This window comes from Chiloscyllium plagiosum, chromosome 14, assembly GCF_004010195.1.
Source record: "Chiloscyllium plagiosum isolate BGI_BamShark_2017 chromosome 14, ASM401019v2, whole genome shotgun sequence".
Taxonomy (NCBI): domain Eukaryota; kingdom Metazoa; phylum Chordata; class Chondrichthyes; order Orectolobiformes; family Hemiscylliidae; genus Chiloscyllium; species Chiloscyllium plagiosum.
The window spans coordinates 25,556,585-25,580,653 of NC_057723.1; the positions used below are offsets into that span (position 1 = coordinate 25,556,585).

General features: G+C 40.2%; 1 protein-coding gene across 2 annotated transcripts in view; it reads right to left on the reverse strand.

The window, feature by feature from the left end:
• Window positions 1-11,774: 11,774 nt before the first annotated feature.
• LOC122556564 (solute carrier family 22 member 5-like) overlaps window positions 11,775-24,069 on the reverse strand; it is a 57,940-nt gene continuing 45,645 nt past the window's right edge. The window contains exons 8-10 of one of the 2 annotated variants that reach the window (XM_043703378.1): window positions 23,153-23,335; window positions 14,298-14,430; window positions 11,775-12,398 (exon numbers count right to left, since the gene is read on the reverse strand). In XM_043703378.1, coding sequence (XP_043559313.1) covers window positions 12,317-12,398; window positions 14,298-14,430; window positions 23,153-23,335 — 398 coding nt within the window. In that variant the 3' untranslated portion in view covers window positions 11,775-12,316. Of the gene's footprint in view, window positions 12,399-14,297; window positions 14,431-23,152; window positions 23,336-24,069 lie in introns of those variants that run through there. The other variant, XR_006313564.1, reaches the window with a different exon arrangement.

The window sequence follows — 24,069 nt, forward strand, 5'->3', positions numbered from 1 at the left end:
ATTCCCGCACTGCCTGACCTGACCCTCATTCCCCCATTGCCAGACCTGACCCCCATTACCCCACTGCCAGATCTGACCCCCATTCTCCCAGTGCCGGACCTGACCCCCATTCCCCTGCCACTGGACCTTACCTGACCTCATACTTCTATTGTACACTTACCTTTTCACAGCAGCTGTCAAAGAGGCTCTGTGATGCCAGACCTTTACGTTTCAGAATCAGGTAACTGACTGCTGTTAAATGATCTCATCGTTTGCCTCCTGCTGAGTATACTGTGGTATGAGAGACTTTTTTGAGGGCAGTTGTGGCATTGTGTTTCTGAAGAAGCACTGATCAGAGTCTCCTGTTAGAAATATGGAGCTCTTTGGTTGAGAATAAAAGGAATAGAGTTGCAATCTGAGTGACAAGCCCATGATGTTTGATGGAAGTTAAGGGATTACTATTCCAATTATTAATGATGGAGTTTTCTTCTAGAAAGATTGGATCTGTGTCTACAGTCATATTGTGATTGTGAATTGTAAATATCATGGTGATATTCTGACAACATTTTACTGAAAGTATTATTTGCTTATTAATCTCAAAATTACAATTATTGTCCTTATTAGTAAGTGCCATTATTAAATGTATAATTATAAATTGCTAAGTGTGAATAATAAGGTTGAAAATTAAGATTTATGACTATCAACCTAAATGATTGGATTCAAACGTGGCTGATTTATAAAATTAATTGAAATTCCTTGCTTTGATTTGATATTTAACATTTTTATTAGCTTGGCTCAATGAGAAACTAATGTTACGGTTAACATGGATGTTCAATTGGCAATTCGAAAGGCAAATGCAATGTTAGCATTCGTTTCAAGTAGGCTGGAAGACAAGAGCAGGGATGTACTGCTCAACCTAGCATTGTGGGTTTTTCTGCACCAAACTGACAATGGTTTAGGTAGGCAGCTCGCCACCACTCTCTCAAGGACAACTGGTAATGGGAAACCCGAAATTGATCACACCCACTTCCCATGAGTGAAGTTTTAAAACTGTTTAGTACTGATCTGATCAGGGTAACTGTCATTTCACAAGATATGCCCTATTTTACTTGATGAATTACGGTGAGCAAATGGATTGAGGTCTATTTGTGAGATGGCTAATAAAGGCAGTCTTGCAGCCCATGGAGCTGTGGCAAATGTGCATTTAATCCAGTGGAGTTGAGCCTCTGATGGACAATAATAGAGAACCCAATTGCATAGCAAGCGCAGGGAGAAAAGGAAGTTTATTTGTTTGCAGCATTCTAACATGGGATGCAGCCAATTAAATTACGTCAGGAAGTTTCTCCATAAGAAACCAAATGACAGAAACCAGCTTTGACAAAGGGTCAGTTAGACTCAAAACATCAGCTCTTTTCTCTCCTTACAGATGCTGCCAGACCTGCTGAGATTTTCCAGCATTTTCTCTTTTGGTTTCTGATTCCAGCATCTGCAGTAATTTGCTTTTATCCAGTTTTTCCATAAGTTGTTGATGCAAGGATAGCACTACACTTTGGAAGTATGCAAGAACCAGAAGGTTAGAGGCTATTCAATTGAAAAAACATTTCTCATAGAAACAACTGAAAATGTTAACGTGCTGTATCACAGGTGAGGGGATTCCATGGCAACAATATCTGCTTGAGCGTTCATGAAGCCATGAAAGTAGAACTCATCTCGATATGTTGTTGAGTTCATTAGTTCAATGAATACGGATTCAAGATAGCCAATTCAGCTATGTTAATCTATTCACTAATAGGCCATTCAGGTATTTCTGCCATATCACTATGTCATGATAGTCTAACTGTTGCCACTATTGTTTGGAAATGAACTTATCAACTTACCAAAACCCAATACATAGTGTCCACCATTAGATGTGATTGTGAGATTGCAGGACTTCTATTAAAATTTATTCATATGATGTAGGCATCACTGGCTGGCCAGCGTTTATTACCTATCCCTAGTTGCCCTTGACAATGTGGTGGTGATCTGCTTTCTTGAACAAACTGCATTCCATGTTCTGTAGGTTGACCCACATTGTCATTAGGGCGAGAATTCCAGGATTTCTTCCCAGCGACAGTGAAGGAATGGTGATATATTTCCAAGACAAGATGATGAATGGCTTGGAGGCAAACTTGCAGGTGGTGTTCTTAATGTTACACTTGGTTGAATGCGGCCTTGATGTCAGGGGCTGTCACTCTCACCTTACCTCTGGAATTCATCTCTTTTGTCCATGTTTGAGGGCTGTAGTGAGGTCAGGCACTGAGTGATCCTGGCAGAACCCAAACTGATAGCACTGTTGATGGCACCTTCTATCAATTTACTGATGATCAAGAGTAGGCTGATGGGACGATACTTGGCTGGGATGTGTTTGTCCTGCTTTTTATGTACAGGACACACCTGGTCATTTTTCCACATTGTCAGGTAGTTGCCGGTGTTGTAACTATACTGAAAGTGTTTGACTAGGGGAGCAGCAAATTCTGGAACACAAGTCTTCAGTACTATTGCCATAATATTGTCGGAGCCCAAAACATGGCTGTTTTCACTGCCTCCAGTTGTTTCTCGATATCATGTGGAATAAATCAAATTGGCTGAAGACTGGAATCTGAAATGTTGGGAACCAATGGTAGAGCCTGCACTGGATCATCCACTCAACACTCTGGCTGAAAATTGCTGCGAATGCTTCAGCCTTATCTTTTCCACCTATATGTTGGGTTCTTCAATCATTGAGAATATAGATATTTGTGTCTATTGAGTCTCCTCCTCCAGGCTTAATTGTCCACCACCATTCACATCTGAGTGTGGCGAGACTTTTGAGCTTAGATCTGATCCATTGCTTGCAGGATCACTTAGCTCTGTCTACCATTCGCTGCTTATGCAGTTTGGCACACAAGTAGTCCTGATTGGTTGCATCACCAGGTTGACTCCTCATTTTTAGGTCTCCAAAAAGACTGTGTAGCTGTCACTGTTACCATTACTGTCATGGATAGATACATCTGCATGTCCATGTTCAAGTGACTCTAGAGCTATCGAACCTCAAAGGGGCAAACTTAGGCCTTTTGGCCCATCATACCACTGCTGGAAAAGACAACACTGAAGCATTCGCAGCAATCTTCAGCCAGAAGTGTTGAGTGGATGATCCAATGCAGGCTCTTCCACTGGTTCCCAGCATTACAGATTCCAGTCTTCAGCCAATTTGATTTATTCCACACGATATTGAGAAACAACTGGAGGCAGTGAATACAGCAATGCTTTAGGCTTTGACAATATTATGGCAATAGTATTGAAGACTGGTGCTCCAGAACTTGCTGCTCCCCTAGCCAAACACTTTGTTACAACACTGGCATCTACCTGACAATGAGGACAATGTGTCCTGTACACAAAAAGCAGGATAAACACATTCCAGCCAAGTATCGTCCCATCAGCCTACTCTTGATCTTCAGTAAATTGATGGAAGGTGCCATCAACAGTGCTGTCAAGCAGCATCCGCTCAGTTTCGGTTCTGCTAGGATCACTCAGCTCCTGACCTCATGGAAACTGCAGGCATACGGTACTCTTCAGTCCTACATTCACTTTGTTCCTGTATTAAATCTGTATACATGCTACAACCTTCCCCTTCATTTCAGTAACTTCCAGTTTTTTTAACAAGCTACCTGTGTGGCAATCCTGTGTGGATTGCCTTTTCAGAGTTCACATAAGTAACACCAACAGCACTATGTCCTGTACATTCTACCATTTTCCTGGTTATTAACGATATTGCTACATTTTCTTTTGTATGTTTTCCTTGTCATCTCGGGACAGCACAGTTTCTGTGAGCTTTAGCTTACTCTTTAAAGAAATATACAGTTTATACCTGAAGCTACGTTTTCAATTGTTCAATAATACAACTGGTTTTTCCAGTTTACCAGAGTTCATTTCCTGATGAAGGACTTATGCCCGAAAAGTCGACTCTCCTGCTCCTCGGATGCTGCCTGGACCTGCTGTGCTTTACCCGTGCCACACCTTTCAACTCTGATCTCCAGTATCTGCAGTCCTCACTTTCTTTCAAGTCTTTCTGGTGAAGTTCCAACATGACATCCAAAAAGATGTTTTCACACAATGTAATTTTAAGTGTAAACGTCCTAATGAGCAGGAGGTAAGCTTGGTCACCAATTAGTGATGACAAATGCCTCCAGGAGCAGGAGACTCCGACTTACACAACATTAGGAAACACTAAAAAAAATTAGCTTCTATGTAAAGTGAAGTGCTCATGTGACTTTTAGAGGAAGTTTAAATGGATTTTGGCTAATTTCTTTTACCATTTACATGAAGTGACACGAGTATAATGAATGATGCTCACTGATAATCATGGAAAGAAATTCTCAATTATCCAACCATCAACTTCTTCAATGATGAATGCAACTACATATAGTGCAATATGAAATTTTAATTTTTTTTTTTGTTTTTCTAGACATTTCCCCACCAAGACAGAAGATCATGTTTTTTACTATTCATTCATTTCATGTGGACGTCACTAGTTTGACCAGCATATATTACTCTTCTCAAGTTGACCTTGAGAAGGTGGTGGTGGGCGGCCTTCTTGAACCACTGCAATCCATGTGTTGTAGATATACCCATAATGCCACTAATTCCAGTATCTGACCCAGTGACATTGAAGGAATAGCAATATTTTTCCAGGTCAGGATCTGAATGGTTTGGAAGGGTACTTGCAGGTGGTGGTGTTTTCATGTACCCGGTACCCTATTCTGTCTAGGCAGCCGTGTTTGTGGGTTTTGAAGTTGCTGTCGAAGAAGCTTTGGTGAAGTTTTGCAATGCATCTTGTAGATGGTGCATACCTCCACTCATAAGCACCAGTGGTGGAGGTAATGGATGTTTGTGGCTATGTTACCATTCAAAAGGGCTGTTTGTCCTGGATTGAGTCAAGCTTCTTGAGCATTGGAGCTGCAATTATCCAATTGGCAAGTATTTCGTCATACTCCTGCTGCTACCTTGTAGATGGTGGACAAGCGTTTTGGAGTCAAAGGTGAGTTAGTAGCTGTAGGATTACTAGCCTCTCCCTGCTTTTGTTGTCAAAGTATTGATATGGCAAGTCCAACTCAATTTCTGGTCATGGTAACCCTCAGGATATTGATAGTTGGGAATTCAGTGATGTTAATACCAATAAGTATCAAGGACAATGTATAGATTTTCTGTTGTTCCAGATGGTCATAGCCTGGCAATTGTATGGCATCAATGTCACTTGCCATTTTTGGATGTAGGTTTGCTCGCTGAGCTGGAAGGTTCATTTCCAGACGTTTAGTCATCCTACTAGGCAACATCATCAGTGGGCCTCCGGGTGAAGCATTGCTGATAATTCCTGCTTTCTATTTATATGGTTGGGTTTCTTTGGGTTGGTGGTGTAATTTCCTGTGGTGATGTCATTTCCCGTTCTTTTTCTCAGGGGGTGGTAAATGGGGTCTAACTTGATATGTTTATGTTGTTGATAGAGTTCCGGTTGGAATGCCATGCTTCTAGGAATTCTCATGCGTGTCTCTGTTTGGCTTGTCCTAGGATGGATGTGTTGTCCCAGTCAAAGTGGTGTCCTTCCTTATCTATATGTCAGGATACTAGTGAGAGAGGGTCATGTCATTTTGTGGCTAGCTGATGTTCATGTATCCTGATGGCTAGTTTTCTGCCTGTTTGTCCAATGTAGTGTTTGTTCCAGTTTTTGCACGGTATTTTATAAATGACATGAGTTTTGCTTGTTGTCTGTATAGGGTCTTTCAAATTCATTAGCTGCTGTTTTAGTGTGTTCGTAGGTTTGTGGGCTACCATGATGCCAAGGGGTCTCAGTAACCTGGCAATCATTTCCAAGAAGTCTTTGATGAAGGGGAGAGTTGCCTAGGGTATCTAGAAGTGTTTTGTCTGCCTGTTTGGGATTGTTGCTGAGAAATCGGTGGACTGTGTTCATTGGGTACCCATTCTTTTTGAATACACGGTATAGGTGATTTTCCTCTGCTCTGCATAGTTCCTCTGTGCTGCAGTGTGTGCTGTCTCGTTGAAATAAGGTTTGAATGCAGCTTCGTTTGTGGATGTTGGAATGATTGCTTCTTTAGTTCAATATTTGGTCTGTATGTGTTGTTTTCCTGTAGACATTGGTTTGAAGTTCCCCATTGGCTGTTCGCTCTACTGTGACATCTAGGAATAGCAGTTTATTGTTGTTTTCCTCCTGTTTAGTGAGTATTATGCCAGTAAAGACCATAAATAATACCCTTACTGGCATAAAATTCACTAAAGAGGAGGAAAACAACAACAAAACTACCATTCCTAGATGTCACAGTAGAGCAAACAGCCAATAGGGAACTCCAAACCAGCATCTACAGGAAAACAACACATACAGACCAAATATTGAACTAAAGAAGCAATCATTCCAACATTTCAGGACAGATTTCAGGGAAAAGTGGGCACCATGGAGAGTGGAGTATTTCGTTCCCCCCTCCAACTCTATTTTGATTTAATCCCTGAAGAAAAAGCAAAAAAAAAGAAACTCAGGTTTTCACTGCCAAAGTTACCAGGCGGTTCTTGTTGCCAATTTGTATCCATCTCTTACCCCTTGACCTTCACTCTATGGCAACAGACTAGCTTGCCCATTGGCATAATGAATAATATGATAAAGATGAATTTTGTCAAAGCTTTACATCTTGCAGTCACCAGGACATTTAACAAGCATACCAAGGGAAATTCAAGGGGAAAAAAACCCCAACATTTACACAATAAGAGCACAGTGCCAATTTCTTGGCAGGTGGATCCTGATTGGTTGATGCATCCCATAGAAATTAATTCTGATTGGCATTTAACTGGCTTTAATTAAATTTTAAACCAGCCAGATAGAATCTGATTTGTCAGGCCATCACACTGAGATATGAACCAATGAATGGCTGTAATCTATTTTGTTGAGACACCGTTGTTGTTAATAGTCCATGCTATTTGATTTTTCAGATCAAGCAATGGATGATCCTCAGAAAGGATCCCTGAGAATCCTGCATGCAGTCAACCAGGAGGGGCTTCCCTGAATTACCACATCTGGTCCTTCTGTGGCCAATCAGGAAGAACTAGAAATGTTCTGGGAAGTTCTTGAGGACCAATTCAAATTAGGAATTAACTTCTGGATTAACCAACGCCAGTTCATTTCATACAGACAATAACTCAAACAGCCTGTTGACCAGTTTGTAAGAAAAAAGCTCCAGCAAAGAGCATGAGTGAATTGTTGAAAGAGGAATTGTCAGAGACACTTTCAGTGATCACCAAGTAGAGTCTTCAGGAAGTATATTCTGGGCAAGGACAAAAGGAATAGCTTTTATGCATTACTTGAGGAGGGAAGCAAATGTCAAGCCATAGTGGCAGGCAATAAACAATTAGATGCTCTAGAAGCAGCCAACTCTGCTTCTAAAGTAAGTGTAACGTAGGATGATCAAGGCATCTTATCACTCCAAAGGGGTACACTGACTTTCCAAGAAAATGCACAAAGCTCAGGCTGGATCTGATCTGATATAATCTGTAGTTTAGATTAACAGCCTTATTAATCACATTCATCAATCTATGATTGCAGACTTAATAACTACACTTCCCAAAAAGGAGAATAATCATGTTACGGAGATCAGAAAGCAAATGATTTTTTTCAAGAAATCAATAGTACAGTATGACTGAACTGTACCATAAATTATACATTCATAAATGACATGCAAACTATGGCTTTTCAAAAACAGACATCTAAATATGAGTGCATAATTTGCATCACTATAAAATAATCCTTAAACTTCAACCCAAAATAATGGACAGAATCATAATGTTCCTTCTCCATCAAAATTCTCACCCACATAAACTATTAACCACAAATAATATGTGTACTGTTCTTTAAGATTCAATCAAAATATTTATAACTTCTATTATTCCATTTCTCCACCTTGTGGTCTGTAGAGGATAACTATCTCCTTGGTCTAAAGTTGATTTTATATTTCATAGGATTTTTAGCACAGAAAGTAGTCATTATGTCCTACCACTCCATGCTGGTGTTTACATAATCCCCACCTACTTTTCCTTATCTAAACTTTTCAGCATAATCCTTTATTCTTGTCTCATTCAATGTTTGTCTAACCTGCTTGGACCTGTATGACAAGGACAGGTTGCAAATAAACTGGAGGGGCATCAATTTCCTGGTAGGGAGGTTTGCACACGCCAATCAGGAGGGTTTAAACTAGTGTGGCAATGGGGGTGGAAACCAGAGCTGTGGGTCAGCAAGCAAAATGACCAAGGAAAAGTTCAAAGCTAAGGCCAGTAAGAATAAAAGAAAGTACAAACAGAGGTGATGTTATTGAACATGGCCAGACTAGCAATCTGAAGTATATTTGTTTTAATGCGAGGAGTAGGACAGGAAAAGCAGATGAATTTAGATCTGGGATTAATATATACAACTATGATGCTGTAGCTCTTATAGAGATTTGGTTGAGAGAGGGACAAGACTATCAGCTTAATGTTCTAAGATTTATATGTTCAAGCCGTGATAGAAAGGAGTGTAAAAGATGTGGGAAAGTTGGTTACTGATTGGGGAGAATATTATTGCTGTACTGAGGGAGGACAACTTGGAGAGCTCTTTCAATTAGGTCATGTAGTTAGAGCTTAGGAATAAGGAAAGAGCAATCACTTTGATGGAATTGTACTATGAGTCTCCCAACAGCAAGCAGGTGATCGAGGAACAGATATGTGGACAGCTTTCAGGTAGAAGATCCTTTATCCGAAATGCTTGGGACCAGCTGTTTTTCGGAATTCTTCGGTTTTCAGAATGTGACAGTTTAATGGTGAAATTTTTAAAAATCTTACCGGAAAAGCAGACTTCTAACTAAGAACGTGCTTGGCCATGCCCCACCATGTCGCATCTGAGTGACACACATCAAGTGGGTGTCGACTTGTGTTTACTGTTTGGTTGCCAAACAACCTTGTTAATGAGAAAAAAACTTCATAAAAAACCTCCGGATTTTGGAGCTTTTCGGATTTTGGATGTTCGGATAAAGGCTCTTCTACCTATAAGGAAAAATGTGAAAATAACAGAGTTGTTGTGATGGGTGATTTCAATTTCCCTCTATGGACTGGGACTCACTTAGTGCCAGGGGCTTGGATGGGGGAAAATTTGTATCCAGGAGGGTTTTCTTGAAGCAATATGTATTTAGTCAGACTAGGGAAGTGACCATACTACACCTGATATTGGGGAATGAGCCCAGCTAGGTGGTCAAAACTTCAGTGGAGGGGAGGGAGGGGTGCATTTTGGGAACAGTAACCTAAATTCTGTAAGCTTTAAGTTACTTATGGATAGAGATAAGAGTAGCCATTGGGTGAAAATCGAGGAAGGCTAACTACACATAGGGAATGTAGACTGGAGGAAGCTATTTGAGGGTAAATCCACATCTATCATGTGGGAATCTTTTAAAAGCCAATTGATTAGAGTTTAAGACAAGCATGTTTCTGTGAAAATAAAGGATAAAGATGTCAAGGTTCAGGAATCTTGGATGACAAGAGAAATTGAGAGCTGAATCAAAAAGAAAAAGCAAGCATACATAAAGTTTTGGAAACTGAAGACAGACAGAGCCCTTGAAGAGTATGAAGGTAGCAGGAATGAACTCTTAACAAGAAATGAGGATGGCTAAAATGGACCCTGTAATATCTTTGGAAAATAGGATTAAGGAAAATTCCAAGGTACCTTATACATGTGTAAGGAGCAAAAGGGTAGCTCGTGAAAGGACATGTCCACTCGAGCTCAAAGGTGAGAATTTATGCCTGCAGCTGGAGGAGGTGAGCGAGATAATTAACAAGTACTTTGCATCAGTATTTACCAAGGAGAAGGACATGTTGGATGATGAGTCTTGAGAGGGGTACGTTGACACTCTAGCACATGTCCATATGAAAAGGTGTTGGGTGTTTTAAAAAGTATTAATGCAGACATATCTCCAAGACCCAATGAGATCTATTCCAGCAAGCTGAGGGAGGCAGGTGAAGAAATTGCTGAGACTCTTCGATGAAATCTTAATGTCCTCTTTAGTCACAGCAGAGGACCTATAGGACTGGAGAATAGCCAATATAGTTTCTTACTTTAAGAAGGGCGACATGAATAATCTCGGAAATTATAGGCTCATAAGCCTTACTTCAATGGTAGGGAAATTATTGGAGAATATTCCTCGGGATAGGATTTACTCACATTTGGAAAATATGAACTTAGTTAAGATAAATATCATGGCTTTGTGCAGGAAAGGTTGCACATCACAAAACTGATTGAGTTTTTTGAGATGATTGATGAGGGCAGGGTTTCCCCCTGGAAATGAAAACTACTGCTTAGTTTATGCTTTTCAGCCTGGATCACCAATGGTGTGACCTTTAGTGGTAGGTGCATTTGTACTCCAAGACGTACTTCCCTGATGTACATTTGCATCCTACATGAAATGAATGACTTCTCTATTCTTCTTAGCTGAGTGAGCATCTCAGCTTTGGTGGTTTGCCCCTTTTAGCATGTAAATAGGTAGCTCTGAAGCACATTTTAGGTGGGAATTGATCAAAGCATGTGCCTTGCACAAACCAATCAATTCCTGGTGTGATTTGAACAGATAGGTTTTAGCCAAAGTACATCCACTATAATTTTTGGCAGGTTCAGAACAGTATGAATACATCTCAAGGTTCCACAAAAATCATCTTACAGCTACTGTCCTGGAAGACCATCCATCCGTGATTATTTCTTCACTCCCAGTGCCTTTCCTGTGGCCAGGAATGGCCAGGAAAGTCTAATTTGTGAGGCTTTAGTGCAGGCTGCATCAAAAATCCTTTGGTGTCCTAGTGTGGCAGATGGCTGTAAAGGAGGTTGGCAGTTCAGTATTGAAACTAATTATTCACAGTGGTCTGTTAATCAAATCATTTCAATCTCAGGCCATCTCTGCAGGATTTCTTCAGGAATATATCCTCATCTGAATAGTTTTCAGCTGTTTCATCAGCTCCTCCATCCTAAGGTCAGAAATGAAAATATTCGCTGATGATTGCACACCAGCACTATTGTGTTCAGCACCATTTGTGATAACTTATATACTGAGTCAATCATTGTCCATTTGCAACAAGACCTGGACCATATACAGGATTGAGATAGTAAGTGGCAAGTAATAATTGCATTATAAAAGTGCTAGACAATGACCAACTGGAGAGATTGTAACATTTTCCTTTGACATTCAATAGCAGTGCAATAGCTGAATGGCTCATTGTCAACTTCTGGAGGTTACTATTGACCAGAAATTGCACTGGACTAGCCATATTAATGCAGTAGCTATAACATCATTCAGAGTCTTGGAATTCTGAGGTGAGTATTCACTTCCTGACTCCCCCCAAACCTGTGTACCATATAAAATGCACAAAACAGGACTGTGATGGATTCCAATTTACTTGCCTGAATAGTAGCAGCGTCAACAATTTATGAAGCCTGACCATGTTTGGGCAAAGCAACCCACTTTACCATTTTAAACATTCACTCTGTGCAAGCACACTGTCACAGCGTCTGTGGGAACATCCATTTGGAGCACAATAGCAACACACCTTGTCTTGTCTGACAGTACCCTCCAAACGGATGACTTCCACCACCTTAAAGGAAATGGACAGCAGCATAGGAACATTAGCAATTGAATACTCCACTTAATGACTTAGAACTATCCTGTATAATGGACAATCATCAGCAACATTTCATTGTTGTAAAAATCAAAATCCCTGAACTGTCTTCCTAACAGCATTGTGAATGCATCTATCCCACCATGGAGTTAAATAGTTTAAGAAGGCAATTCACTACCTCTTCTCAAGGGTAATTAATGATGGGCAATAAATACTGGTCCAGCCAGTGGACCAATCTGATGAAGTAAAAAAAGTTAAAACTGGCCCCATAATTTAATCCACAATGTGTCACAAAGTTTTGTATTATAGGTCGTTCAGCCATGCTGCTCAGACATGTTATGACACAAGGGGCTTGAACTTGGATCGTCTAGCTAGCAGTAAGAACACTAACATTGCATCACAAAACCCACATAATAATAAATTTTAATTACAAATACGAGCGTTAAAACGCAGGAAATATAAAACAGTGCAGTGTCCTGTTGAATTATCAATGGTCCTTGAGTATCTTTGTTGCACTGTTACATATATTGACACTGTTGATAATATTTGACAATATAAATTGTAGACAAATGATTTCTTGGCCATTTCTTCAGTCCTACTGTTCTATGTGAGGATTGGATTAAATTTCCTCCGTTTTTTAAGTGACGATATTGTCTTCTTCAGTTGCTGTGCGTGTATATAAAGGGTCAAGATTTATGTGATCTCGCCTAGATATGAACCTGCAATTAAATCATAATTTATTATGATTTAGTTTAAGCACTATCACAAATAATGTACAAAACTTTTCCATTATATTTCCTTGGTTCATAATTTCCTTTAGTTCTAACTATCTTGGTTTTATTTCAATAATTTGAAAAGTTCTAGTGTCAATGATATGGTATGGAGTTTGCCAATGTATCACAGATTGTTCAGACCAAATCACATTGGAAGGTCAGGAAAGATGGCAAAGTAAGCTTTGTATCTGTGCAATTGACATCTTTCAATCAAGCTCCCAAGCTTGAAAGGAAACATCAATATCAATTCATTAGGCAGGATACACAATAACAAAATACCTCCAAACAATAATAAATTACTCTTCTCTACAGTTCCTTGAACCAGAATTATCTCTGGCTTGACAACAATGGTTGTGAAAGAACTATGCTGGTCCATAAAGTTACAACTTGTGTTTGAATATAAGGCTGCTGCTGCTAAAGGCCCACAGCTCTCCATAGATGGACAGTTTGGATCTGTTGGCTCTATTTGAATTCCAGCCTATTTAGCTCTGTGGTTGTGCCACACAGAATGGTGATGGGCAACCTCAACATGAGAGTGGGATTCTGTCTCAATATGGAATTCGTGACCACAACTCGGACCAATACTGTCATGAACAGATGCATCAGTGACAGATAAATTAGCAAGGATATGATCAAGAAGGTTGCTCTCTATTGTTGGTTTCCTGATCATCTGCCACAAATCCAATCGAGCAGCACATCCTTTCAGAATCAGCCAACCCAGTCAGTAATGTACTACCAAGCCACTCATGGCAGTGGATTCCAAAGTCCCCATGGGAGCACAAAGTTCTGAGCTCTTGCCATAATCAGTGCTTCCAGCAAGTGGCATTTGAGGAGTACCATTTCAGCAACTGGGAGGGTGGGGATGTGGTAACTGGTAATCATTAGGAGGTTTCTTTGTCTATGTTTTACCCGATGCTATGAGACTTCATGGACTCTGGAGACAATATTGAGAACAGCCAGGGTCACTCTTTCATTACTCTAAACCACTGTTTGACACCTCTGGTAGATGATCTACTGGTCAGACAGAACATACAAAATGATGGGTATTGGGGTATAGGAAATCATCGGATCATTGTTTCCATCTCCAAAAATGTTACCCCATTGTTGATGACGTCATTGCTCACCAGTTGCTTACTTAGGTTGAACCAGACTATGTTTAGCTGTAGCATCATGTTTGACTCAGAACTAAATTCCAGTGTTTGGCTGATTAAATGGGAGTGCTATCATATGTAAATAGTTGAGGCGCTTATCACAGAGACATTCAGTAAAAGCTACAGAAGAAAGGGAGGGAGGGAGGAAAAATTACAAAGTTATATTGATGGGGTTAGATGAATAGAGTGTGATGAAAAGCAGTGGAAGAAGGCTGGTTTATAAAGTAAAAGCAGTCATAGGCCATTTGGGCTGAGTGGTCTTTTTCTGTGTTGCTTAGGTGAAATCTTACAGGTTTAACTAATACCAGACCTTTGTAACTCCAGTTATTTCTTCTACAATATGATGGTTGCGTTCTTGTGTATCCCCACATTATAGAAAAGTCACGCATTAGAAATAGCACTTAAAGTGTTGGCACTATAATCACGTTACAGCCAACACACATTTTAAAAGTTCACACTGTAGAAACAGCATCCCCAATCCATCAATCATATTACAGCGAATTCGCATTAACGAAACGCGTTATAACAGAATGCCTGTGTATCTAGAGTAAAAATCTGACTCGGCATTTCATGATCTTTCATGTGAAGTTTGCAGGGGCAGACAATTGAAAGGACACCCCTTGGATTGTAACTTATTCTTCAATGCAGAAAATCAAGAAAAAAAATCTTCATTGTAAAGATAAGACATACTTACTTGAATTTCTGCATCTGGTCAATCATTTCTGGAAGAGGAATATTGATTGTCTCAGGGAGAAACAAGACTAGACTTGCTGCCAGAATCAGAACACACCCAATCAGAATAAAAGGCAGAAATTCATAATAAATACCTGTGAAAATATAGAACATAAAGGTCAAAATAAATGCATTAACCTAAAGCGATAAACAGCATTTGTAACACAGTTGTCAATATTCACATTTGACTGCATTGCTAAAGTAACATTACTTTCATGTCTTCATCATGCTTTCACTCTGTTAACTGTATAATAAGTGTAAAATAGCTAGCGCTACCTGTTTTCCAAATCTTTGAGATTCTTTACCCTTCCAAGACCACCTGAGTTACAGGGGGCAGTTTCTGATCCAACACTCTCAGCTTTAGGCCCCTTTATGAATTTGCAGAATGCACAAGAAGAAATGATCTGGCTATTATTTCACAGGATGGTTTTTATGCACCCTATTTTAGCATCGAGCTTGCACATGGAACAAATGGTGCAGGCCCTATTTACAAGTTTATTGTTAAGATCAATCGCGTTGTGCCTGAAATGGAAGACATCCCTGATGAAGGGCTTTTGCCCAAAATGTCGATTTTCCTGGTCCTTGGATGCTGCCTGACTTGCTGTGCTTTTCCAGCGCCACACTCTCGACATAGAAGACATTCCAACATGTAGACATTAGTAGAGAACGCCTAGGGCTAATTTCTCAATGAGAACATCATGCAAAGGGAGCTCATTTAACTGCTCCATTTCAAAGATGAATTTGAATACAGGATTATGCCCAGTTTACAGGCATAAAGAATGTCTATACATACCACACCTATTTCAACTCAATAAAAGGCGACTACCATCCACTTATTCATTTCTCAGGGCAATGCATGACCAATGGAGTACACCTGCCTGGTTTTAAATTTAAACTAAGCTTGACATTTAGCTATCAATCGTAATTAGCTGGTGCATCCTCTACAATTCAGAGTCCACTTGCCAACCAATCAGTACTTTCCACCAATACAGTATAAATGTTTTTTTTCCTTTATGTTGTTTTTTTCTTTTGATCTGTCCTGATGAATGCAAGATAAAAACCGTAAGCAAAGTGTGCCTTTTCTAAGCAAATTATGTTAACAATGCCGTACAAGTCCAGAAGATGTAGATTTAGAATCGGTTTTGGTGGAGTTAGAAAACAGCAAGAGGCAGTAAACATTTCTGGGATGAAGAGTGTGGTGTTGGAAAAGCACAGCCAGTCAAGCAACATCCGAGGAGCAGGAAAATCGACATTTCGGGCAAAAGCCCTTCATCAGGGATGTCTTGCATTTCGGGCATAAGCTCTTCATCAGGAATGAGACTTGTGGGCCAAAGGGCCTGAGAGAAAAATGGGAGAGGGTGGGGCTGGGTGGGAAGGTAGCTGGGAATACGATAGGTAGATGAAGGTGGGGGTGAAAATGACAGGTCAGAGAGGATGGTGGAGCAGGTAGTTGGGAAGGAAAATGGACAGGTAGGACAGTTCAAGAGGGCGGTGCCAAGTTGGATGGTTGGGACTGGGATTATGTGAGGAGAGGGGAGTTGGTTGTAATTGTTCTAATTTCAGTGGTAGTTTAGACAGAGCTTTAATCAATGACATGTAATAGATTATTACAAAATTGTGTGGCTATTTAATCTTCATAAGACTTGAAAAATAAACAAATTTGCAGTTTTAGTATGGAGGGAAAGTTCATAAGATACTTCCAAGATAGGTTTTGAGAGCAACATGTTAAGGAACCAAGTATAGGCTGTTTTGGGTGTAGTATAACGTGTTGAGAAAGTGTTAATTCATAACTTCCCAGCAAAATAACTAAAATATGACAGACCAAAATATTGGGCTTGAAACAAGGAGCTCAGACCTAAGCAAAGCAAATTACATTGCTCTGAGGTACAAGTTGGTAAATGAATAATAAGTCTGAGATGTACGAGGATTTTGGATTTCAGCAAAGGAGGATGAGGAAATTGATGAGTTATGAAGGGGTTAGCAAGACATGTCAAGCAGATGTCATGCATCACTGGGATATTGCATTGGAAATCATGGTCTGCCATTCAAATAGATCCAGGCTAACAGAAACCATTCAGCAGATTTCTGTATTAAACACAAACTATATTTCTAAATAAATAGATTTTAAAAACTCTAAATTGTTAACATACAACTACAAGTTAAAACATCATGCCTCCACCAAAACCCTCATACACACATATACAGATAAAAAAAAACACATTGGTGTTATGGGAAGAGGTGGAAAATTACTGGGGAAGCAGCTCAGTGACCCTACCAACAGGTATAGCTAAGATAATCTTTTTGCTGCCTGGATTTTATGAGCTTCAATCTCTCCTCCAGAATTGCTATTAAAAGGCAATTTGAAGAAAAGTTTTCTGTGCTTTTAAAAAATGAACTCTTAAATTATGATCAATGACATTGAAACTTGCTGCATCCAAAAATTCATTACATCATCAAACGAAAGACATGGCATGGATCATAATGGTTGGAACCTTCATATCATTTCTCACTGGTGTTTGTGCGAGGTCAGAAATGAAAGAGGAAAAATAGTTACAAGGTAAATAGTGGAAAGTAAAGTGACTACTGAACATTACAATATGTTGTTCTGGTTTCAATAAAGACCAGTTATTTAAAAACAAAATTAAACTCAGTATTTTTCCCATGCTAGAGTTAATGAAAAGAGGTACCACTGACATTGAAATACACTTTATAAATACTTGTACTTTTAACCTAAAAATCCTCACCAGCTCACTTTCCTTTCCTCTTCCATTCAAGAGTTCCTTCATGATTTAAAGTATGCTGAGGATTATTTCACTTCTCCTGGGACCAGAAGGTTTGCAGTAACTTTCAGGAATCCAGTTTGATTCTCCTGAAGTTTCCCACTGTTCTTTGGTATGAAATTTCCTTCAGGACCTTCGACTTGCATCCAGCTAGATGATCCTCCAACTCTATTTCAGCACATCAGGATTGTGGAATCTCCAACTCAAACACTGGTCTCACTATATTCTTATTTCATGCCTAAAAATCAGGTCACCCCTGGCTTCTCATGATATTCTGCTCCTGGTTCCAGCTGCCATACAGCTCCTCGCTGATTCTCTTCGTTTGAACTAATGGGAAACTGACTCAAACTCCAATTGCCTGTTTTGGTAAGAAATCACACAGATTGACAGCCAAATACCAAAAATCATTCTCTTTGCAATCCATCCACATAGCAACATGACATACTTGGTATGTCCAAGATAGAGATTTGAACTAATTATTTCCAATTCTCACTCCTCCACCTTGTTCTAGTAAACACACATAAACTGAGTGTCTTTTTCAATCATTAAGAGACAGCTAGAGAACCTATCAGACCACACATTGGATATGTGGCTACAAACCGTAGAATTGAAAATACTTCCGTCAGATTTTGAGCCACTACATCTAAATTATCCACACGTTTATTGTAATTGCTAATTCCAGAAAAGAACTAGAGAAAAATCTAAGACATCATAATGCAAATCTCCCCCAATGAAATCACTTCCGCATATTAATCGACTGCTCATGGATCAGGATATAGATTGCTGCAGGACGTAGACAGACAGAAATTTAGGGAGATGGTTTTGTGACAATCTTAGTCACGTGAAATTTTTGATCATTTCCAGAATTTTATTAGTGAGAGCAGAAGTGATTGTTAGAGCAGTAACAGCTGACAAGAGAACAAAGTAAAGCTTGTACCTCCAGGTTCTGGTAGCTTTGGAACTGGGTTTTGTCAGATGGGAGGATTTACCAGACTATGAAGGATCACATGATAGGGTCAACACATGACCTCTTAACCACACTTGAAAAACACCGTTAACGTGATTTTCATGATCCTTTTACATAGCGAGTTTTGAGAAGATTTGTAGCTCAGGTTGAGGTTTTGGATGTAGGTTCGCTGAGCTGAAAGGTTCATTTCCAGATGCTTCGATACCTTACTAGCTAACATCTTCAGTGGACCTCATGCGAAGCAATGCTGAAAATTCCTGCTTTCTATTTATATGTTTGGGTTTCTTTGGGTTGGTGATGTCATTTCCTGTGGTGATGTTATTTCCTGTGGCGAAGTCACTCCTGTTCTTTTTCTCAGGGGTGGTAGATGGAATCTAACTCGGTGTGTTTGTCGATAGAGTTCCAGTTGGAATGCCATGCTTCTGGGAATGCTCGTGCGTGTCTTTGTTTGGCGTGTCCTAGGATTGGTGTGTTGTTCCAGTTGAAGTGGTGTCCTTCCTCATCCGCAAATGAGGATACTAGTGAGAGACGGTCATTTTTTTTGTGGCTAGTTGGTATTCATGTATCCTGGTAGCTGGTTTTCTGCTCGTTTGCCCAGTGTAGTATTTGTTACAGTCATGCACGGTATTTTGTAAATGACATTAATTTTTGTCTGTCTAGATTCTTTCAAGTTCATTAGCTGCTGTTTTAGTGTGTTGGTGGGTTTGTGGGCTACCATGATGCCAAGGGGTCTGAGTAGTCTGGCAGTCATTTCCGAGATGTCTTTGATGAAGGGGAAAGTGGCTAGGGTTTCTGGATGTGTTTTGCCTACTTGTTTGGGTTTGTTGCTGAGAGATCGGCAGACTGTGTTCACAGTCATAACTGTGTTCGTGACTGTGACCATTCTTTTTGAATACACGGTATAGGTGATTTTCCTCTGCTCAGCATAGTTCCTCTGTGCTGCAGTGTGTGGTGGCTCGTTGAAATAATGTTCTGATGCAGCTTCGTTTGTGGATGTTGGGATGATTGCTTCTGTAGTTCAATATTTGGTCCGTATTTGTTTTCCTCCTCTTTAGTGAATTTTATGCCAGTAAGAGTATTATTGATGGTCTTGAAGGTTTCCTCTAACTTGTTTTGTTTAGTGATGACAAAGGTGTCATCCACATAGCGGACCCAGAGTTTGAGCTGGATGGTTGGCAGAGCTGTTTGCTCAAGTCTCTGCATAACTGCCTCTGCTAAGAACCCTGATATCGGAGACCCCATGGTTGTTTCATTGGTTTGTCTGTAGGTTTTGTTGTTGAAGGTGAAGTGGGTGGTAAGGCACAGGTCCACTAGCTTGATGATATTCTCCTTGTTGATGAAGTTAGTGGTGTTTGGTGTGTGTGTCTTTGGGTCTTCTAATAGTGTAGTCAGTGTTTCCTTGGACAGGTTAACGTTGATTCAAGTAAACAGGGCTGTTACATCAAAGGAGACCATTATTTCATCCTCTTCTATCTTAGTGTCTTTGATGGTCTTCAGGAATTCTTGGGTGGAGTGGATAGAGTAGCGTGAGCCTTCTACTAAGTGTTTTAGTCTTTGGTGTAACTCCTTGGCTAATCTGTAAGTTGATGTTCCAGGTAGCGAGACTATGGGTCTGATGGGGGCTTCTGGTTTGTGAATTTTGGGTAATCCATAGAAGCGTGGTGTGTTGGATCCGTCTGGTTTCATTTTTTGGAAGCCGGTCTTATTTATTTGTCCAGATGTCTGAAGTTTTTTGAGTAGGGCTGTGCTTTGGTTCTTTAGTTGTGGGGTCAGGTCTATCGCTACTTCTTGGTAAGTGTTGGTATCTGTAAGTAGTGTGTTTGCTGTTTCAATGTAGTCTCTTCGATTTAGAATGACTGTCAAGCGTCCTTTGTCTGCAGGTAGGATAACAATGTTTTTTTGTCTTTCCAGTGCTTTCCTTTCTTGTGTATTGAGTGTGTTTCCTTCCTTTTTTCTGCTTAATGTTGGTGCACCTACCTGTCTAATGGATTGTTGGGTTTCTTCTGTGAGTTGGTTGTCTTTTAGTGTTGTTTCTAATGCTGCTAAGAAATCTTTCTTGTCCACATCCTGGTAGTTGTAATTTAATCCTCTTACTAAGATGGCTTTTTCAGTGTCTATTAAGGGTTGGTCAGATAAGTTTTTTATCCATGCTTCTGTGTTGTCATTGCTGTTACTTTGTGAAAGTTTGTCTAATTTTTCTGCAGGTCAAGTTTTTTCATTTTCTGTGTTTGTCGCTGTCTAATATCTATGTCTTGTTGTACAGTATCTGTCCATTCATGGTCTGTTGCATGACTAAGTAAAGATTTTTGGTGCAAAATTTCCTGGTTGCATTTACAGAGTCAGTTGTGGGCATCATTAATCATGTCTCTAAGCATTCTGCAGCCTTTTTGCTCTGCTATTCTTATGGCTCAGACCCATAGTCTCACTACCTGGAACACCAACTTACAGATTGGCCAAGGAGCTACATGAAAGACTAAAGTCAAAAAATTGCAGGAAAAATCTCTGTGGGTTTCTTAGCATGTGTGGAGAGAAAACAGAATTAATATTAACTGAAGATGTGTCATTGGACCCAAACAATAACAACTTCTAGTGTGTTGTTTGGATACCATTTGGATACAGAACTGGCTCAAAGGTAGAAGACAGAAGGTGGTGGTGAAGAGTTGTTTTTCAAACTAGAGGCCTCTGACCAGTGGTATGCCACAAGAATCGGTGCTGGGTCCACAACCTTTTGTCATTTATATAAACAATTTGGATATGAACATGGGAGTTATAGTTAGTAAGTTTGCAAATGACACCAAAATTGGAGGTGTATTGGACAGTGAAGAAGGTTACGTCAGATTACAATGGGTCCTTGATTGGACGGGCCATGGGCAGATGGAGTTTAATTTAGATAAATGCGAGGTGCTGCATTTTGGGAAAGCAAATCTTAGCAGGACTTATATACTTAATGGTAAGGTCCTGGGGAGTGTTGCTGAACAAAGAGACTTTGGGATGCATAGTTCCTTGTAGATAGGATAGTGAAGAAGGCATTTGGTATGCTTTCCTTTATTGGTCAGAGCATTGAGTAGAGGGGTTTGGAGGTCATGTTGCGGCCGTACAGGACATTGGTTATGCCACTTTTGGAATATTACGTGCAATTCTGGAAGGATGTTGTGAAACTTGAAAGGGTTTAGAAAAGATTTACAAGGATATTGCCAGGGTTGTAAGGTTTGAGCTGTAGGGAGACGCTGAATAGGCTGGGCTATTTTCCTTGGAACATCAGAGGCTGAGGGGTGACCTTGTCAAGATTTATAAAATTATGAGGGACGTGGATAGGATAAATTGACAAGGTTTTTCCCTGGGATGGGGGAGTCCAGAACCAGAGGGCATAGGTTCAGGGTGAGAGGGCAAAGATATAAAAGGAACTTAAGGAGCAACGTTTTCACTCAGAGGATGGTGCGTGTATGGAATGAGCTGCCAGAGGAAGTGGTGGAAGCTGGTACAATTGCAGCATTCAAGAGGCATCTGGATGGTAATATGAATAGGAAGGGTTTAGAGGTATATGGGCCAAGTGCTGGCAAATGGGACTAGATTGGTTTAGGATATCTGGTCGGCATGGATGAGTTGGACCGAAGGGTCTGTTTCCGTGCTGTGCATCTGTATGGCTGTATGACTAAGCGAGGAATCTTGGGAACAACATCAGACATTGCTGGAAACACTCAGTGAATCTGGCAGTATGTGTGGAGAGAAAGTAGTGTTAATGTTAGGGTCCAATTACACTTCTTCAGTGTGGAGTTAACATTAAGTCTGCTTTCTCTCCACAGATGCTGCCAGACCTGCTGAGATTTTCCAACAATTTCTGATTTTGTACCCAAGTTTCCTTTCTTGTTTTTATTTGTCCAAGGTTTTGCATAAATCAGGATCTGCAGGAATACCAGTGCTGTATTCTGAAAGCTGATGATTCACTCCCAGAGATTTGGAAAGGTCTCATGAAATGTGAAACACAAAAAAAACCATTTATTATGGACATAGGTATGATCCTTATGAAGCACTGTTCAAATAGAGCTAGACTTCACAATATTCAAATAATGTCACATAATGTATACTTAGTAAAGCTAAAGTTTGCATAACTCTACTGGGTCATGTCAGAGAGAGAGATGAATGGTGGTGACTTACCCTGAGGATTGCCATATCTCAGATGAGGGAGAGACTGAGAAGGAAAATCCATGAATGTTAACCTCAGAAGAATGTTAAAACCACAATGTCTGTATCACTCACATATTGCAAACAGCAATTCAGCCAACTGAGCTAACCAACCCCACGTAATAGGCTCAGTCGACAAAGGTTTGGAGGGATATTGACCAGAAGCAAGCAGGTGGGACTAGTATTGTTTGGGATTATGTTCGGCATGGAATGTTTGGACTGAAGAGTCTGTTTCTGTGTTGTATGACTCTAAGGCTGCAAAAGTTCAAAAAGGCAGCTTATCACCACCTTCTCAAGGGTAAGTAGAGATGGCCAATATATGCTGGCCCAGCCAATGACACCCGTGTCCATTGAGTGAAAAGAAAACTGTGGTAAGCTTATAGTTTCTGCTCTCTATGTCCCTTTGTTCACAAAGAGAGGTATTGCATTTGTAGTTTCTAATCTGCTGCACATTGTTTTATGAATCTAGACAAGTTTGGAAGATTACAGCCATTGACTCTATCCCTGTAGCTCCTTTGAAGATTCTAGAATTCTGACTGGGTTCAGCGTAGTTCCGATTTTAGTCCCACGAGATCTACTCATTCACTTTCTCCAGTCTTATGATGGTTTTAAATTCCTTCATCGCTTTTGCTGTTTGATTGTGATAATGGTTACACTTAAATACCATCCTTGATCTCAGACAGTCAGATAATGCATAGTGGCTGGGGGCTGAGAGTTTTGTGGGTCTGAGGAATGGTTCTATACATACTGAGAGCTTCATTTATTTCTTCATTTACACCATTTGCAGATGAATGGTATGCATTTGAGAATGGTCTGTGGCATCATGATAATCTAAATATAAAATTCCTTAGATATTACCTTAATTAGAAGGTTAAGCATATACCTTACCAAGATAGAAAATGTAAGGTGAGATGATGCTGCCCAGCCGGGAGGCCATGGTGCTTGTTCCGATACCCATATTTCTTACTATTGTTGGATACAGCTCAACAGTATAGACATAAACCATGGAAAGGGCACAGGAGACTGCAAATTTTCCAATCATCACCAGCACTGTGGCAATTATTGAAAGGTCTAGAGAAAAAGAAAAATCATAAACATGGTGGAAGAAGAACAGGTTTACAAGCAACTATCTACATAATCCCACTCAATGTGTGGACAAATTTCCAAAATATATATTGAGGGCATGGGCACTTGCTACTTTCAAGTCCATGCTGGAAATTCATGGAGGTGCTCCATATCTGATAAAATTAATGGACGCAAAAGCCTGCATCCACAATATATTCTGATATATGTTTATAATAAGAAAAGTAGTATTAAAGGAAGAGAAGACAACTAGAGTTGAATACATGGCTGGAGAAATGGTACAGGTCGAGGTAGATTTAAATGCTTGGACAATGGGTGTGGCTTTGGTGAAGGCAGACCTGTACAACCAGATGGATTGCACCTCTTTCTGTACTTGATTGACATTAAATTATACATTCTAAATTACATTTCCTTGTCCACTCTGGTTAAAAAAGATGCACCGTTGTTTATTTAGGTCCCCAGCTATGGAAGGCATGAGCTGAGAATGTGTTGTTGGAAAAGCGCAGCAGGTCAGGCAACATCCAAGGAACAGGAGAATCGACGTTTCGGGCATAAGCCCTTCTTCAGGAATGAGGGAAGTGTGTCCAGCAGGCTAAGATAAAAGGTAGGGAGGAGGGACTTGGGGGAGGGACTTTGGAAATGCGATAGGTGGAGGGAGGTCAAGGTGAAGGTGATAGGCCGGAGTGGGGTGGGGGCGGAGAGGTCAGGAAGAAGATTGCAGG